The sequence below is a fragment of the Salvelinus sp. IW2-2015 genome, unplaced genomic scaffold (assembly GCF_002910315.2).
Source record: "Salvelinus sp. IW2-2015 unplaced genomic scaffold, ASM291031v2 Un_scaffold2678, whole genome shotgun sequence".
NCBI lineage: Eukaryota > Metazoa > Chordata > Actinopteri > Salmoniformes > Salmonidae > Salvelinus > Salvelinus sp. IW2-2015.
The window spans coordinates 92,544-110,478 of record NW_019943984.1 but is presented as its reverse complement, the minus strand read 5'-3'; the positions used below and the strand labels follow the sequence as shown (position 1 = coordinate 110,478).

Sequence of the window (17,935 nt, the reverse complement as noted above, 5' to 3'; positions counted from 1 at the left end):
GATAATCATCGTGCAAGAAAGATATTGGTATGGTGTGAAAAGCAGAGAAAAGTAAATAATAAAGCAGTTGGGGGGTGAGTGGTAAAGTTGGCGTGGGTAGTTACAGGATGGATCTATGTACAGCTGCAGCGATTGGTCTAGCTTGCTCGGATAGCAGATTTTAAGTTGTTGAGGGGATAAAAGTCTCGCAACCTTCAGATGATTTTTGCAGATTGTTCCATCGCAGGCAGCAGAGAAACTGGAAGGAAGGCGTCTCACATAAGAGTTTTTAGTCTTGGGATGATCAGTGAGATACCACGCTGGAAGCGCGTGGCTGCGGGTGGGTGTAGCTACGTGACAGTGACATGAGTAAGGCGGCGACTTTACCTAGTAGCATCAGCCTTGTAGATGACCTGGTAGGCCAGTAGGTCTTGTACGAACTGTAACATGTAGCGAGGGCCAGCCGACTAGGGCATACATGGTCGCAGTGGTGGGTCCGTATACAGGTGTTCTTTAGTAACAAAGCGAATGGCACTGTGATAACTGCATCCCAGTTTGCTTGTAGTAGAGTGTTGGAAGCTATTTTTTGTAGATGACATTCGCGATAGTCGAGGATCCGGTCAGGATAGTCCAGTTTTACTATGGTGTAAGTTTGGCGGCGTGAGTGATAGGAGCTTTGTTTGCGGAATAGAAAGCGATTTCTGTGATTTGGATTTTGGTATTGGAGAGTTTGGAGTATGAAGTCTGGAAGGAGAGTTTGCAGTCTAGCCAGACGACCTAGGTCTTTAGATGTCCACTATCTTTTGGTCGGAACCGTCCAGGGTGGTTTGGATTTCTTTAGTCGGGCTTGCGCGTTTATAGGCCAGCGAACGGTGTAAAAGTGCATGTCATTTGGTTTACTAGCTTGTTTAAGAGCGAGTTGGTAAGTGTCACGGATAGGGTCGTTGTATGGATTGAAAGCTCGTTTGGAAGTTAGATGAGCACAGTGTCCAAAGGAAGGGCCGGAAGTATATAAGAAATGGCTGTCTCTGCCGTAGAGCTGATCAGGTAATCTGCCGCAGCAGAGCAACATCAATTGGATGTTACAGAGAAAAGATCGGCCCGAGAATCTGAACCCTGTGGTAACCCCCTAGAGATCTGCCAGAGGACCGACAACATGCCCGTCCCGATTTGACAGCCTGAATCAGAAGTCAACAAATGAGGGTGACTGGGGACATGCAGGGCCTGGGTTTACCTCCACATCACCCGAGGAACAGAGGAGTAGTAGGATGAGGGTGCGGCTAAAGGCTATCAAAACTGGTCGCCTAGAGCGTTGGGGACAAAGAATAAAAGGAGCAGATTTATGGGCGTGGTAGAATAGATTCTGGGCGTAATGTGCAGACAGGGGTATGGWGGGGCRCGGGTACAGCGGAGGCAAGCCCAGGCACTGGGTGATGATAAGAGAGGTTGTATCTCTGGACATGCTGGTCTCAATGGGTGAGGTCACCGCATGTGTGGGGGGTGGGACAAAGGGGGTATCAGAGGTACGGAGAGTGGAACTACAGGGTCCATTGCAAACCAAAACAATGACAATGAAAACTAGCCTGAACAACAGTATGCAAGGCATTGAAGATCCAAGAACACAGTGTCCTCCATTCTTAAAATGGAAGTTTGGTGGGTGGTTCCAAGACTCTTCCTGCTGATGGCCGCCCAGCCAAACAGAAAATCGGGGAGAAGGGCCTTGGTCAGGGAGGTGACCAAGAACCCGATGGTCAAGCTGACAGAGCTCCTCTGGAGATGGGAGAACCTTCCAGAAGGACAACCATCTCTGCAGCACTCCACCAATTAGTTTCTCTGGTCTGCTGAAATCAAGATTGAACTTTTTGGCCTGAATGCCAAGCATCATGTCTGGAGGAAACCAGGCACCATTCTTCACTTGGCCAATACCATCCCTACATTGAAGCATGGTGGTGGCAGACATCATGCTGTGGAGATGTTTTTCCAGAGGCAGGGACTGGGAAACTAGTCAGGATCGAGGGAAAGATGAACAGAGCAAAGTAGAGGTCCTTGATGAAAGCCTGCTCCAGAGCGCTCAGGACCTCAGATTGGGACAAAGGTTCACCTTCCAACAGGACAATGACACTAAGGCACACAGCCAAGACAACACAGGAGTGGCTTCGGGACAAGTCTCTGTCCGTGTGGCCCAGCCAGAGTATCTCTGGAGACCTGAAAATATTTGTGCAGTGACACACCATCAAACCTGACAAAGCTTGAGAGGATCTGCAGAGAATGGGAGAAACTCCCCAAATACAGGTGTACGAAGCTTGTAGCATCACACCCAGGAAGAACTGAGGCTGTAATCGCTGCCAAAGGTACTTCAACAAACTATTGAGTAAAGGGTCTGAATACGTATGTAAATGTGATAGTTTTATTTTGAATCAATTTGCACAAAAAACATGTAAACCTGTTTTGTATTGTGTAGATTGAGGGTAAAATCTATATAACATATTTTAGAATAAGGCTGTAACGCAACAATGTGGAAAAAAATTCAAGGGGTCTGAATAATTTCCGAATGCACTGTATGACAGTCACAAACCAATCACAGTCTCAGCCTTTGCCACCAAAGCAGGAAATGCCAAACACAATAACCTTTGAAATGTGCCAAAGAAATTGCTTTATTTTGTGTAAACAGCTGTGTTGTAGTGTTACAGCAGGTCCCCTGAAGTACTCACAGGACATTCACCATCAGGATAGTTATCTGGAATATACACAGTGAACTTGAAGACTCCATCCTGGTACAAGCCATGTCTGATGAAAATGACCCCGAACCACACTGGAAAGAAGAGAAAATCATACATTTTGTAAAGGTTATGTATAGATTATGCAGTCAAACAGGATGACAGATTTGGGCTCCCAAGTGGCACATAGGTCAAAGGCACTGCATCTCAGTGCAAGAGGTGTCACTGCAGTCTCTGGTTCGAATCCTGACTGCATCACATCCGGCAGTGATTGGGAGTCCCATAGGGCGGTGCACAATTGGCCCAGCGTCGTCCGGAGTTTAGCCGTCATTGTAAATAAGAATTTGTTCTTAACTGACTTGCCTAGTTAAATAAAGGTTAAATAAAATAAAAAAATTAGGCTCTTACTCAATGCTGATTTGTAGGATGGCTGCACATAGATTCCAGGCAGTTTTTGCTTGATCACTAGGGTGCTGTGGGTCACAAGGTAACATGGAATTAAATCAATGCAGAAGAAAATGGATATGGAAATTAACAGTGTGTTTTCGTCAACAGCTTCTCTAAATTAACTACATAATTGGCCTCTGTTCAAATATATCAAAGATGCATCCTTCCTTTCCTTCAGGTAGGCTAATCAATGATCTGACATGGTTGGACTGGTGAAAACAAATCTTACCTCCAGTCACAAAGATCAGTGATTACCTTTAGCAAAGGAGGGAGGAATGACGCATTTTAACAGAGCCAGCTACTACATCCACTACCCAAAATAAAGTCTGATCTGGGGCCAGTACTTACAACTCAGCCAGCAGCGAGTACTCCAGGTAGAATGGACCGTAGGAGGCATGTGTTCCGTTGGCCAACTGGGCTGTGGCGGCAGGAGAGGCAGGCTTGGTGATGGGGACTGCATTCTTGGGGATGGAGGGAAGCTGCTTCTTCCCAAARCTAGGACGGGCTGGACTGGCTCTTTGTTGCTGCTGCTCTCCACTCTGTTCMTCACCGTCAGATCTCTGCTCAGCAGAAGAGTGAACAAAAGGCATTTAACAACTCAATATATATGTCAAGAAAATAAAAACTGGTAGCATTGATTATTACAAGGAGGGGATTATGTTTAGATTGAAACCACTTAGCCAAACTTTTTTCACCATGTTGCAGAATCACAAGAGACAACGCAGACTACCAATTTCAAGCAAGTCTGTTAGTTACATCTATCTGCATAGACAGAGGCAAGCTCTGTTGTCAAACTACAAGGCAACAGACAGCAGTGGGAGCACATATTGAGCCCTGGGCAATAAATAGGCATGAGGTGACGACCTCTCAGGTTTCATAGTCTCGACTGGCATCAAACTCCTCGTTCCACGGGAGGTGCGAGAGAGCACCCACAGAGAGCATCCCTAAATACAGCCTGCATCATATCCTGCCAATGCTAGCTCAGTGGGAAGCACAGGGGAGGAGGATAGTCTAGTTCACAGCAGGAGGGATGCCTGTAAGCAAAGGAACACCTAAGCAACAAACCCTCAAGGCCCATCTCTGCAACTACAGAAAGAATTCAGGTTCACACAGAGCGAGTGCCATTAAACCACGTTGTAGAAGTATTAATGTTGAGGCACAGAACAATGAGTGAACCATTCATCTGACAAGGCAGGGCAGAGAGTATTTACACCTATGTTACTACGGGCAGAGCTACTTCTCCAATGTGACGCCTGTATGCTAAACTAGAAGTTGGTACCTCCCTTTCTCGCCGAAGTCATTGAGGTACGTAGGCAACAGACAATGGCAATAACAAACAGCAGATGCATGGCAAACAGCTTTTCACCCAACTGAATATTAGCAATTAGCAAACAAAACAAATGCACTGCACAGCTGAGAAGTTCACCATTGCTCTGGTCAAACTACAGTTTAACATCTAATCCAAGTGGATTTTCCAGGAGCAACAGGCACCTCCTGCAACAACCACGCATGTGTTGTGACAAGTCATGTCTGACTATAGTTGCAGCTGCAACCTCCAGAGCACTACGGCTGGGACAATACCAGTATCGCGATACTCGTTAGTATAGTGGCAAAGAAACAAAACAGATTTAACTTTTAGGAAAACAGCCATAATGTTGGAAACAACCACTGTCATCCAGTCAATTGTATTTATTTTCCAAGCTATAGCACAATATTTTACATACAGCAGGTTATTAAATGACCAAAGAGTTCGGTCGGCTTTGTGTCTTCATTTTTGAAATATTGCGATACTGGTATCGTCACAGCACTACAGAGCACCAGGTAGTAAAAGGCAACCCTGAAACAGCCCTCTTTCGGGATGAGATTGCAAAGGAGTGTCCCTGGCAAGGAGTTGGAGAAAAGGCATGAGTAGGTAGGCCTAATGCGTTATTAGAGGACACCACAAGATAAACATTCCCATGCCACAATTCCAGTCCTCCAAGATTTTTCTCAAACTAAAGACAGATGGTAACAGGTGTAAAAGGCACAAAGCTCCAAGGAAGCCATGCCGTCTTTATGGGAAAACGTTAGGGGGACAGACCACACTAGGCTTACTTTCAGTGTGTGGGTGTCTCTTTGGGAACTTTTGAAGATCCTGTTTTTTTGTCTCTCTTCTCGCTTGTGTGTTGGGTGAACTTGACAGAAGTTGGCTTTCAGTGCAGAAGAGGAAGAGCGCTCCCTTACCTTGCGACCAGTATTGGTAGACATGCTCCAGAATGGGTTCAGGTTCATTAACTTGTCCGTCTATGTCGGTCCCACAACAAGTGTTGCCTGTGCCATTCGCTGGCGTCACTGGGGGTAGAATTGACAGAACAAATGTTACATTTTTATTCATTTAGGGCCATTTTCGTACTGGTCTCCCATGACAAATCCAACCCACAACCCTGGCGTTGAAAGCGCCATGCTCTACCAACTGAGCCACACAAGACCAAATGACTGATGAGGCCCTCTGTTCAGCACACACACAATGGGGCAACCTGAACTCAATGACAGCTGCTGACTCTCTGATCTACGGACCATCCTGCTGCTCAGACAGACGTGCCTCATTCATGTCATGACGTCAAACAGGCCTAACTGTTACGTCTCTGCCAGGCAAAGCACTTTAAACCTCACCGGGAAATAATCAAACATCACAAGCTTGAACTGGTGTTAATGGTTGTTTAACATGGAGGTTGAATGTTAGCCTAGCGAGATTCATTATTTTATTCGCATATTACCAAAGGTCATTGTTATTGCCGTTGGCAAGTTAGTTAACTAAGATCTTTGCTTAGCCAACTACTATGCCAACTAGCAATGTTGCCATTGTATCCGAGTTTTTTCACGTGTTTCTACGCAGGCAACTAATTATGCAAAATGCCTTGAGCGCATAGCTAGTTAGTTAAGCTATATATAGTTACAGTAACTAGTTAGATTGTTAACAAGATACGTCCAGTTTGTTAGCTGAACGCCAGGTTTGCAATAACAAATCAAGCATACATATTCATTTGCGATGGAATCTAGCATTGTTGCATATAATCCATAATGAAATAGGCATACTTAACGACTCGATAACCGAATGAAAAGAACGTTATTCACAACAAACTTAGTAAACTAACCAGTTCTACTACCTTGCAAACTAACCAGCTAACGTTACCTAGCTTGAAAGCCAACGGTAGCTAGCTAGCTAGTATCCAGTTGCCAGCTTACCTTCCCTGGACGAAAATTCCGACAAGTACCCGTTCAAAAATTGCCCATTTATGTGAACAATTTCAAAATGTGCGTTTTAAAGGACGTTGTTACAATCACCACTGGTCAAAACAAACAAAAAATGTGCACCGCAATTATTTGGGTAACTGGCTAGCTAGGCAATCTCACAGACACCGGAAATCAAAGAGCTCATGATGGGCGTTTCCTATTCACCAGGGATATTTCTATTGGCTTTTAACAAAGCGTGGATAAAGTATCTGAAATATGATTCGCTGACGTTCTATCACTTTTTAAGTCATGCTGTTATGCCGCATTCACGTACTAGTCGGAACTAGGAAACTCAGAAATGTCCGAGTTGCTGATTTGTAGAACGCAGAACGTGTATAGATGGGTCGGTTTGTTTAGCATGCGCAACTATAGGGAAAAACAGACGGGGTTGGCTTTGATTGTTGACAACATGTTAACTATATTTCGTCTCCAATGCTTATTAAAAACATAAATGTGGTCAATAAGCGCTTGTTGTCTCTCAAATACAAATCGGTCACATACATATGTTTAGCAGATGTTATTGCTGGTGTAGCGAAATTATTGTGTTTCTAGCTCCAACAGTGCAGTAATATCTAAAAAGTAATGTCTAACAATTTAACAATACACACAAATTTAAAGAAAAGGAATGGATTATATAAATATTAAGATGAGCAATGTCGGCACGGCATAGACTAAAATACAGTAGAATATAATAGAATACAGTATATATATATATATATGAGATGAGTAGCACAAAATATGTAAACATCAAAGTGACTTGTGTTCCAATTATTAAAGTAGCCAGTGATTTCAAGTCTATGTATATAGGGCAACAGCCTCTAAGGTGCTAGTGATGGCTATTTAACAGTCTGATGGCCTTGAGGTAGAAGCAGTTTCTCAGTCTCTCGGTCCCAGCTTTGATGCACCTGTACTGACCTTACCTTCTGGATTATAGCGGGGTGAACAGGCAGTGGCTCGGGTGGGTGTTGTCCTTGATGATCTTTTTGGCCTTCCTGTGACATCGGGTGCTGTAGATGTCCTGGATGGCAGGTAGTTTACCCCCAGTGATGCGTTGGTCAGACCGCACCACCCTCTGGAGAGCACTGTGGTTGCGGGCGGTGCAGTTGCCATACCACGCGGTGATACAGCCCGACAGGATTCTCTCAATTGTGCATCTGTCAAAGTTTGTGAGGGTTTTAGGTGCCAATACAAATTTCTTCAGCCTCCTGAGGTTGAAGAGACGCTGTTGCGCCTTCTTCACCACCCGGTCTGTGTGAGGTGTTTGCCGAGGAACTTGAAGCTTTCCATCTTCTCCACTGCGGTCCCGTCGATGTGGATAAGGGCATGCTCCCTCTGCTGTTTCCTGAAGTCCATGATCAGCTCCTTTATTTTGTTGATGTTGAGTGAGAGGTTATTTTCCCTCACCTCCTCCCTGTAGACTGTCTCGTCATTGTTGGTAATCAGGCCTACTACTTTTGTGTCATCTGCAAACTTGATGATTGAGTTGGAGGCGTGCATGGCCATGCAATCATGGGTGAACAGAGAGTACAGGAGGGGGCTGAGCACACACACTTGTGGGGCCCCTGTGTTGAGGATCAGCAAAGTGGAGGTGTTGTTTCCTACCTTCACCACCTGTGGGCGGCCCATCAGGAAGTCCAGGAACCAGTTGCACAGTATGGGACCCTGGGCCCCAATCTTAATCATGAGCTTGGAATGTACAATGGTGTTGAATGCTGAGCTATAGTCAATGAACAGCATTCTTACATAGCTATTCCTCTTGTCCAGATGGGATAGGGCAGTGTGCAGTGCGATAGGGATTGCATCGTCTGTGGATCTATTGGGGCAGTCAGCAAATTGAAGTAGGTCTAGGGTGTCAGGTAAGGTATATGTGATATGATCCTTGACTAGTCTCTCAAAGCACTTAATGATGACCGAAGTGAGTGCTACAGGGCAATAGTCATGTAGTTCAGTTACCTTTGCTTTCTTGGGTACAGGAACAATGGTGGACATTTTGAAGCATGTGGGGACAGCAGACTGAAATAGGGAGAGATTGAATATTTCCATAAACACTCCAGCCAGCTGGTCTGCGCAGGCTCTGAGGACGTGACTAGGGGTGACTAGGGATGCCGTCTGGGCCGGAAGCCTTGCGAGAGTAACAATGGTTAAATACGTTGTACAATTGTTGGTTAGTTAGTGTATTTTTGCCATATTAGCATAGAAGTGACACATCAGTCAAAACACCTCAAAACAAGACATGGTATCAAGAACAAGATAAAACTAGTTGAAACGGCACTAGTAACAGACCAGAGATATCAACCCAGTGAAACCCTTTGGCTATCATCACAAAGAAAAGCAAAGGTAAAGGTATCCAACAATTATTTATTTCTGAGGTATGACCATAGACATTAAAAACAGTATATCGTGATAATGACGTCATCCACAATTCCTACGTAAAATTCCCGATTGCGCGATATTGCTGAGTGGCACCAAAGATAATGGATATACTGACATTGGAAGTCGTTGACCACAAAGTGGCACGGCGGGCTGTCTCACGCCCACCTATCCTTTCTTTGGATTGGTGGATACATCAGATTGTTGAATGTATTTTGAATATTCGATGAGGGTTGTTGACACCACCGCCTGTATTCAATGGCAAGAGATGATATGCTACTAGTCTCAAGTCATTTAATTCTTTTTATTTAACTAGGCAAGTCATTAAGAACAAATTCTTATTTACAATGACGGTCTAACCCAGCCAAACCCTAACCCGGACGACGCTGGGCCAATTGTGTGCCACCCTACGGCACTCCCAATCATGGACGGTTTTGATACAGCCTGGAATCGATCCAGGGTCTGTAGTGATGCAGTGCCTTAGACCGCTGCGCCATTCGGGAATCCTGAATATGCATAGCCAAAGTAGCCTGGATGTCACGTGTCCTAGTACACGAGTACACTCGTAACAATTTAAGCCTTATGAAACTTCTATTCGATCAAATAAACGTCACGTCGCAAATAAGCAATTCCTTTTTAAGTTGACCAAATTCGACACTCATTGACCTCCAAACAAAAACTTCTTGCTTGGGGGGCGAAGGAACCCCCCCCCTAAAAAAACACCTACTACAGGGAGACAGATTTTCCGCCGAACCTCCTCTACGATGGCATCAAAACAACGCTATGGATCATGGTGAAAGTGGCCGTAACTTGCAAAGGTTCATGGTCAATGTAGTCGTTTTCATCCTTTAAAAAAAAAAAATTTTTTAATTTTATTAACAACAAATCAATACAGAAAGTACATAAGGAACACGAGTATATATAGATTATATATAATGGACAATCGAGCTAGGGGGTACAATATCACATTACAATTACACAAGGACCTTAAGGGACATACATACACTTACAATTCTAACAGCTTTTTTGTTAGTAGAGTATTTAACTGTCTTAAAATACAGTTCAATGTATTTTTGTAGTGTAAGAAAATGTGTTTTTTTGTTAGTAAATTTACATTTGTGTATATGAAATTTGGCCAAAAGAATAATGAAATTATTTACATAAATGTTTCCGCTTATTTCTATCGTATGTAAAAAATCCAAGCAGTACATCTCTCCACAATAGTGTAAAATCTTCATAAATGTGTTCAATTATAAATCTACTGATGTCTTGCCACAGTTTTCTTACATGAATACAATGCCAAAAAAGATGCAACACTGTTTCTGGGTGGTCATTACAAAAGGACAATTTGAGTTGATGTTTTCCTTAAACTTCTTCATATAGTGGTTGGCAGGATAATATTTATGAATAATTTTAAAGGAAACTTCCTTAATTTTGTTAACAAGTAGGTATGTGTGTGGCAACATCCAAACTTTTTTCCAACAGATATTATCAATAAATCCATTCCAATAAGGCATGACATAAGGTATAGATACAACATCCTGCTGAAACAACCCTCATCCCTCTGTTGTTGAATGGACCAAAAGAAAAACAAATATATCCTACTGATGAGTCAACAGGCTCTGAGGGTCAGGTCTTAACACGTTCCTGAATAACAGAGCAACACCTGAGGGAATGGCGTCTAAAACAATTGCAAAATCTTTAGGTGTTACAGGGACCTTGTAAAGTGATAAGAATTCCTTATAACTGAGTAAAAGAGTCAATCGGGAGTCTCGTCATAGCCTGCCGGCTGGTGTCAGCACGTGGTGCTGTGTGGCGACAAATGCAGTAGTCAGAATGGATGACAATTTATTTCAATATTTAGATTTGTAGTGAACTTTAAAATAATTTACATTTGGGATCAAATTTTAGAGGCCAAATATCCGTAAAAAAATGTTGGGGCCTTTCAGGCGATCTTAATTTACATAGGACAGACCTGTTTTTATTTTTAAGGCATTCATGGTAAGATCGTTCACGTTTTATTTTTTATTGCAGAAAAACCAGTATACATACCAGCAGACCTGTTTTTTTGCGCTGCTAGGTCGCTACCAATGACGTAATAGACCCTGGATTGCAGATGCTATGTTTTGGCCATATAGAGGTTTTGAAGCCACCGGTGGACCATGTTGGCAATCATCAGAAAAGCAGTCTTCCATAGGAATGAATGGAATTTTCAGTATTTCCTTTAAATGTTTCAAGGACAAAATATTACGTATTTTTTGTGTTGTAGTCACAACAGTAGTGGGGACAGTAGCATTAGTACTTTCTAAAAATGCTAGTGTAAGGATTTAAAAATATATATATTATATTTTTATGTTTAGCTCACAATATCATTTAAAAGTATGCATTAAGGCTAAAACAAATGAAGGCATTAGTACATGCATTTCTATAGCTTCCAAAATATGTTTTACAATGGTGGGGGGAGTGCCAAGATGGAGGCGTTAGCTTCCAAACAGCACCCTCTGTCTGTTATCTAGTGTATATATAAACCATTGGTTGCTATGCAGTAGCCCAAACTGGTCTTAGAGCATTTCGTATTATTATGTACGTAATTCAGAGAAACTACATTTAGTATAATATGTTACGTTTAACCAACCTTCTTTAGTTTTTGCCTTAAGTAATGACTTGTTTTATGTAACCATACAAACTTAACATATCATACGAATTTGACTGTCCCCGATTTACATCTACTATGTTACTTTTAGTCTATGAGACCAGGCTGGGTTTATAGAGCAAAAACTATTTTAGGTGCAGCAGTAAAATTATTGTAGGGAATACTCAGTAGGTTTTGTAGAATATATTCAGTGCCTACGGAAAGTATTTTGTTAGGTTACAGCCTTATTCTAAAATTGATTAAATCGTTTTATTCCCCTCATCAATCTACACACAATACCCCATAATGACAAAGCAAAAATATTTGTAGACATTTTTGCTAATTTATTAAAAATAAAAATTGGAAATATTACATTTACATAAGTATTCAGACCACTTACTCAGTCATTTGTTCAAGCACCTTGGCAGCTATTACAGCCTCGTGTCTTCTTGGGTATGACGCTACAAGCTTGGCACACCTGTATTTTGGGGAGTTTCTCCCTTTCTTCTCTGCAGATCCTCTTAAGTTCTATCAGGTTGGATGGGGAGTGTTTCTGCACAGCTATTTTCAGGTCTCTCCAGAGATGTTCGATCGAGTTAAAGTCCGGGCTCTGGCTGGGCCACTCAAGGACATTCAGAGACTTGTCCCGAATCCACTCCTGTGTTGTCTTGGCTTTGTGCTTAGGGTCGTTGTCCTGTTGGAAGGTGAACCTTCGCACCAGTCTTAGGTCCTGAACACTCTGGAGCCGGTTTTCATTCAGGATCTCTCTGTACTTTGCTCTGTTCATCTTTGCCTCGATCCTGACTAGTCTCCCAGTCCCTGCCGCTGAAAAACATCCCACAGCATGATGCTGCCACCACCATGCTTCATCGTAGGGTTGTGGTGCCAGGTTTCCTCTAAACTTGACGCTTGGCGTTCAGGCCAAAGAGTTCAATCTTGGTTTCATTAGACCAGATAATCTTGTTTCTTATGGTCTGAGAGTCTTTAGATACCTTTTGGAAAACTCCAAGCGGGCTGTCATGTGCCTTTTACCAAGGAGTGGCTTCTGTCTGGCCACTCTACCGTAAAGGCCTAATTGGTGGAGTGCTGCAGAGATGGTTGTCCTTCTGGAAGGTTCTCCCATCTCCACAGAGGAACTCTAGAGCTCTGTTAGAGTGACCATCGGGTTCTTGGTCACCTCCCTGACCAAGGCCCTTCTCCCACGATTGTTCAGTTTGGCCGGGCGGCCAGCTCTTGGAAGAGTCTTCGTGGTTCCAAACTTCGTCCATTTAAGAATTATGGAGGCCACTGTGTTCTTGGGGACCTTCAATGATGCAGCATTTTTTTGGTACCTTTCCCAAGATCTGTGCCTCGACACAATTCCTTTGACCTCACGGCTTGTTTTTTGCTCTGACATGCACTGTCAACTGTGGGGCCTTATATAGACATGTGTGTGCCTTTCCAAATCATGTCCAATCAATTACATTTACCACAGGTGGCCTCCAATAAAGTTGTAGAAACATTTCAAGGACAATCAATGGAAACAGGATGCACCTGAGCTCAATTTCGAGTCTCATAGCAAAGGGTCTGAATACTTATGTAAATAAGCTATTTCTGTTTTTTATTTTGAATACATTTGCAAAAATGTCTAAAAACCTGTTTTTACTTTGTCCTTATGGGGTATTGTGTGTAGATTGCTGAGGATTGTTTATGTATTTAATCCATTTTAGAATATGCTGTAACATAACAAAATGTGGAAAAAGTCAAGGAGTCTGAATACTTCCGAAGGCACTGTATATGGTGTCATTTCATGGGGAAATGAATAATACTGAGTGTTGCTGGCCTTTTACTCCACCCATTCCATTGGCCACAATGCAAATCACTATATATGGATATGGATTACACATTGGCTTATAGAGCAAAAACTATTCTCGGTGCCGCAGTAAAAGTATTGTATGGAGTACTCAGTAGGGTCTGTAGAATGTATGCTGTATATGATGTCTTTTCATGGGGCATTGAAAGGTATGGAGTGTTGCTTGCCTTTTATTCCACCCATTCAATTGGCCACAATGAGAATAACTTTATATGGAATACATATTGACTTATAGAGCAATATGTATTCCATATACACTATCGTTCAAAAGTTTGGGGTCACTTAGAAATGTCCTTGTTTTTGAAAGAAAAGCACATTTTGTGTACATTAAAATCACATCAGAATGATCAGAAATACAGTGTAGACATTGTTAATGTTGTAAATGACTATTGTAGCTGGAAACAGCTGATTTGTTATGGAATATCTACATAGGCGTACAGAGGCCCATTATCAGCAACCATCACTCCTGTGTTCCAATGGCACGTTGTGTTAGCTAATCCAAGTTGACCATTTTAAAAAGCTAATTGATCATTAGAAAACCCTTTTGCAATTATGTTAGCACAGCTGAAAACTGTTATGCTGATTAAAGAAGCAATAAAACGGTCCTTCTTTAGACTAGTCGTGTATCTGGAGCATCAGCATTTGTTAGTTTCAAAATGGCCAGAAACAAAGACCTTTCTTCTGAAACTCGTCAGTCTATTCTTATTCTGAGAAATGAAGGCCATTCCATGCGAGAAATTGCCAAGAAACTGAAGATCTCGTACAAAGCTGTGTACAACTCCTTTCACAGAACAGCGCAAACTGGCTCTAACCAGAATAGAAAGAGGAGTGGGAGGCCCCGGTGCACAACTGAGCAAGAGGACAAGTACATTAGAGTGTAGTTTGAGAAACAGACGCCTCACAAGTCCTCAAGTTCATATATTTGTAGTGGCCTCTGGCCGTGTTGAAGGCAGTCTTCCACTCATCCCCCTCTCGTATCCGCATCAAGTGGTAGGCGTTTCATAGATCCAGCTTGGAGAACACAGTGGTCCACTGGAGCGGCTCATTGGCAGAGGAAATGAGTGGTAGCGGATACCGGTTCTTTACAGTGATGTCATTGAGTCCCCGGTAGTCAATGCACAGGCGCAGGGTCTTGTCCTTCTTCTCCACGAAGAAGAACCCTGTGCCAGCGGGAGAGGAAGAGGGACAGATAAATCCAGTAGCTAGGGAGTCCCCAATGTAGTCCTCCATAGCTTTGGTTTCAGGTCCCGACAGCGAGTACAGTTCGTACAATCAGGTATGAAGGTAAGACCCAGATGCAGACCACGTCGAATAAACAATAGTTTAATATTTCAACAGGGGCAGGCGATAGACAGGTCAAGGCAGGCAGGGGTCAGGGGGGTGGAGACAATCACAAAGACAGGTGAAACAGATCAGGGTGTGATAGAAATGTCTTGGTTGTAGAGCCTTTCACCTTTCTAAAATCCATCCTGAATGCACCCTTCCAGTGCGATCAAAACCATCCTTATTCAACTTTGAAAAATGCATACAGAACATTTGATCCTGATTTAAAGGTCAGATTGGAGTACCAGATCCGAATCCCTATCCTCTCATTATTCCGTTTTTTTTTAAGCAGTTCTAACATTTTAATCCTATCTGATTGACAAAATCTGATCAGATATCTTTTGAAAAACTGGGCCCTGAGGATCACGTGATCCAACTTTCTAAAATAATGGTGGACAACAGTGTGGCAGCAGTTAGGCAGTGTAAGTAGTAACCAACCAAAGTATTATTGTACTACTTCACTAGCTCAATAAAAAACAGATATTTAGAAACAACAAAGGAATTTAACATGTATTGATGTCAACCAGTTTGTTTAGCCAGAGAGTATAGCTAATATTTGGTTTACCTGAATGTTAGAAGCTAGCAAACTAGCTAACCTAATGTTAGTTAGCAAATGTTGTGGCAGGGCATAGCTAGCTAAATTATAAACAATGTAATGCAAAATATATAAATGTGGCTAGTGTACAAAATCTCAAATTAATCTGTTGATAAGTGAGAGTACTCTGCACAGATAACACGAGAATAGCTAATTTTGCATTTTGATTTGTTTGACAAAGTAGAGGAGCAGATATTGTTGTTTAGCTAGCTGGTTTATGTCCATAAGGCCAAGTCTCCTGTGATGATGAACCTAGACTGTAGTCCTACTATCTCTGCCTACATGACTCCAACATTCCATTGCCCCCCATAATGGATCTTTCTGTATCATTGACCTTTTGATGGACTACAGGATAATTTAATGTGTTGTTTTACAGGTCAGCCATAGTAGTACGGGACCCCTGGAGCAAATTAGTGCCTTGCTCAAGAGCCCATCGAAAGATGTTTCACCGTGTCGGCTCAGGTAATCGAACCAGATAACTTTCTGTTACTGGCCCAACGCTCTGGTTCCCACATTTCACTTAATTTAATTTCATATTTCACATTTGGAGCACATTTCACTGCACCTATCCGGTATTCAGTATGTGACTTCTTATCCTGTTAAATCCTTTTAATGAAGTCACAGTGATTGACAACTAACATTGAGTGTGGAGTCAGACAGGGACAAATTCATGCTTCCAAAAATGAAACAAAAAATGAAATAAAAGTCCATAGGAGAAAGTATTTTGTCCTAGTGTGATGCACAGACTTGGTCCAGAGAGGTTGACACATCCAAGCCTCTTGTTTGTAATCACATTGTTTTATTTTTGGTCCACGCTTCAGTAGCCANTCTTATCAATGACAATGGCGTCATATAATTAGTACCGGCAGGTGGTGGATCTGGATGTATCAGAAAGGTTACCAAGACTATGATGCAGCTCAGAGCCCCTACTCTTCCCAAAAACCGCCAACCCTCTCCTGCCCTTAGTCGGTCTGCTAGGTACCACTCCATACTCACACTTCTAGGAGCACACACAGTGATGAACGGTCGGGATAGGAAATCTTCGTTAAGGAGGTAACCCCGGACCCTGTTGGTAGTCGGTTCTTCTCCTAACTCTGTGTGTGATCAGCAGTGCTTATATGTGTACATACCTTCTTGCAGTGGGTAACGTGGACCCAAGTGACTCTCTCAGCTGTTCTAATGGCAAAGGCGGTGGTTTAACAGAACCTGGTATGGGCCTTCCCAACGGTGCTGCTTCCAGTCTATTCTCCTCAGGGACTGGATCCACACCCAGTCTCCTGGTTGGATTGAGTGAATAGAAACCAACCAAAGTATTATTGTACTACTTCACTAGCTCAATAAAAAACACATTTTTAGAGACAAGAAAGGAATTGAACATGTATTGATGTCAACCAGTTTGTTTAGCCAGAGAGTATAGATAATATTTGGTTTAGCTGAATGTGAGAAGCTAGCTAACTAACTTAGCAAACGTTGTGGCAGGACATAGCTAGGTAAATTATAAACAATGTAATGCAAAGTGTACAAAATCTCAAATTCATCTGTTGATAAGTGAGAGTACTCTGCACAGATAACACGAGAATAGCTAATTTTGCATTTTGATTTGTTTGGCAAAGTAGAGGAGCAGACATTGTTGTTTAGCTAGCTAGCTTGTTTATGTCCATAAGGCCAAGTCTCCTGTGATGAGGAACCTAGACTGTAGTCCTACTATCTTTGCCTACATGACTCCAACAGTCCATTGCCCCCCATAATGGATCTTTCTGTATCATTGACCTTTTGATGGACTACAGGATAATTGAATGGGTTGTTTTACAGGTCAGCCATAGTAGTACGGCACCCCTGGAGCAAATTAGTGCCTTGCTCAAGAGCCCATCGAAAGATGTTTCACCGTGTCGGCTCAGGTAATCAAACCAGATACCTTTCTGTTACTGGCCCAACGCTTTCTGTTACTGGCCCAACGCTCTGCTGCCCACATTTCACTTAATTTAATTTCACTTTTCACATTTGGAGCACATTTCACTGCACCTATCCGGTATTCAGTATGTGACTTTTTATCCTGTTAAATCCTTTAATGAAGTCACGGTGATTGACAACTGACATTGAGTGCGGAGTCGAGGAGGGACAAATTCATGTTTCCAGAAATGAACCAAAAAAATGAAATAAAAGTCCATAGGAGAAAGTATTTTGTYGAGGTGTGATGCACAGACTTGGTCCAGAGAGGTTGACACATCCAAGCCTCTTGTTTGTAATCACATTGTTTTATTTTTGGTCCACGCTTCAGTAGCCATTGCTGCTTGATGATGATTGATTGATTTGCTGACAATTAARCTTAATTATGATTCAGAAGARAAAAAYKAATTKAATGCATCACCGATTGAATTAATTAGAGGAAATGACATTGTCCAAGTTTGAAACTAAAGACGAATTATTGACTTCATTATTGCTATATTATCTGATTCTATTTTGTCCTCAAGTTCACTTGAGTGCCAAAGGTAATTAGCGTCCAGTTTCTTTATTGGGGCAGTCAACAACACAAGGTCACTGACTCCTTTGACTCATACAAATCAAAGACCAGAGCAACTACATAAATAACTTGATGTCTGTTTTGCCTTCACCCAACATTGAGATAATCTCAGACATGGAGAAAGTCACACATCTACCTACCCCACTGATTTCCTAATTACTTTTTTGTATTTGGCATTGATTATTTTTTATAATCAACTATTGTGACCTTTGCATGGTTAGACAAA

General features: G+C 42.3%; 1 protein-coding gene across 3 annotated transcripts in view; it reads right to left on the bottom strand.

Moving 5' to 3' along the window:
* The window catches only part of LOC112074545 (AKT-interacting protein), a 9,883-nt gene extending 3,309 nt beyond the window's left edge, over positions 1 to 6,574 (bottom strand). Inside the window, exons 1-5 of one of the 3 annotated variants that reach the window (XM_024141700.2) lie at positions 6,369 to 6,574; positions 5,367 to 5,474; positions 3,492 to 3,703; positions 3,105 to 3,169; positions 2,691 to 2,791 (exon numbers count right to left, since the gene is read on the bottom strand). In XM_024141700.2, the coding sequence (XP_023997468.2) occupies positions 2,691 to 2,791; positions 3,105 to 3,169; positions 3,492 to 3,703; positions 5,367 to 5,414 (426 nt within the window). In that variant the 5' untranslated portion in view covers positions 5,415 to 5,474; positions 6,369 to 6,574. Of the gene's footprint in view, positions 1 to 2,690; positions 2,792 to 3,104; positions 3,170 to 3,491; positions 3,704 to 5,237; positions 5,475 to 6,368 lie in introns of all 3 variants that reach the window. The other 2 variants (XM_070440580.1, XM_070440579.1) reach the window with 2 other exon arrangements.
* Positions 6,575 to 17,935: the final 11,361 nt, after the last annotated feature.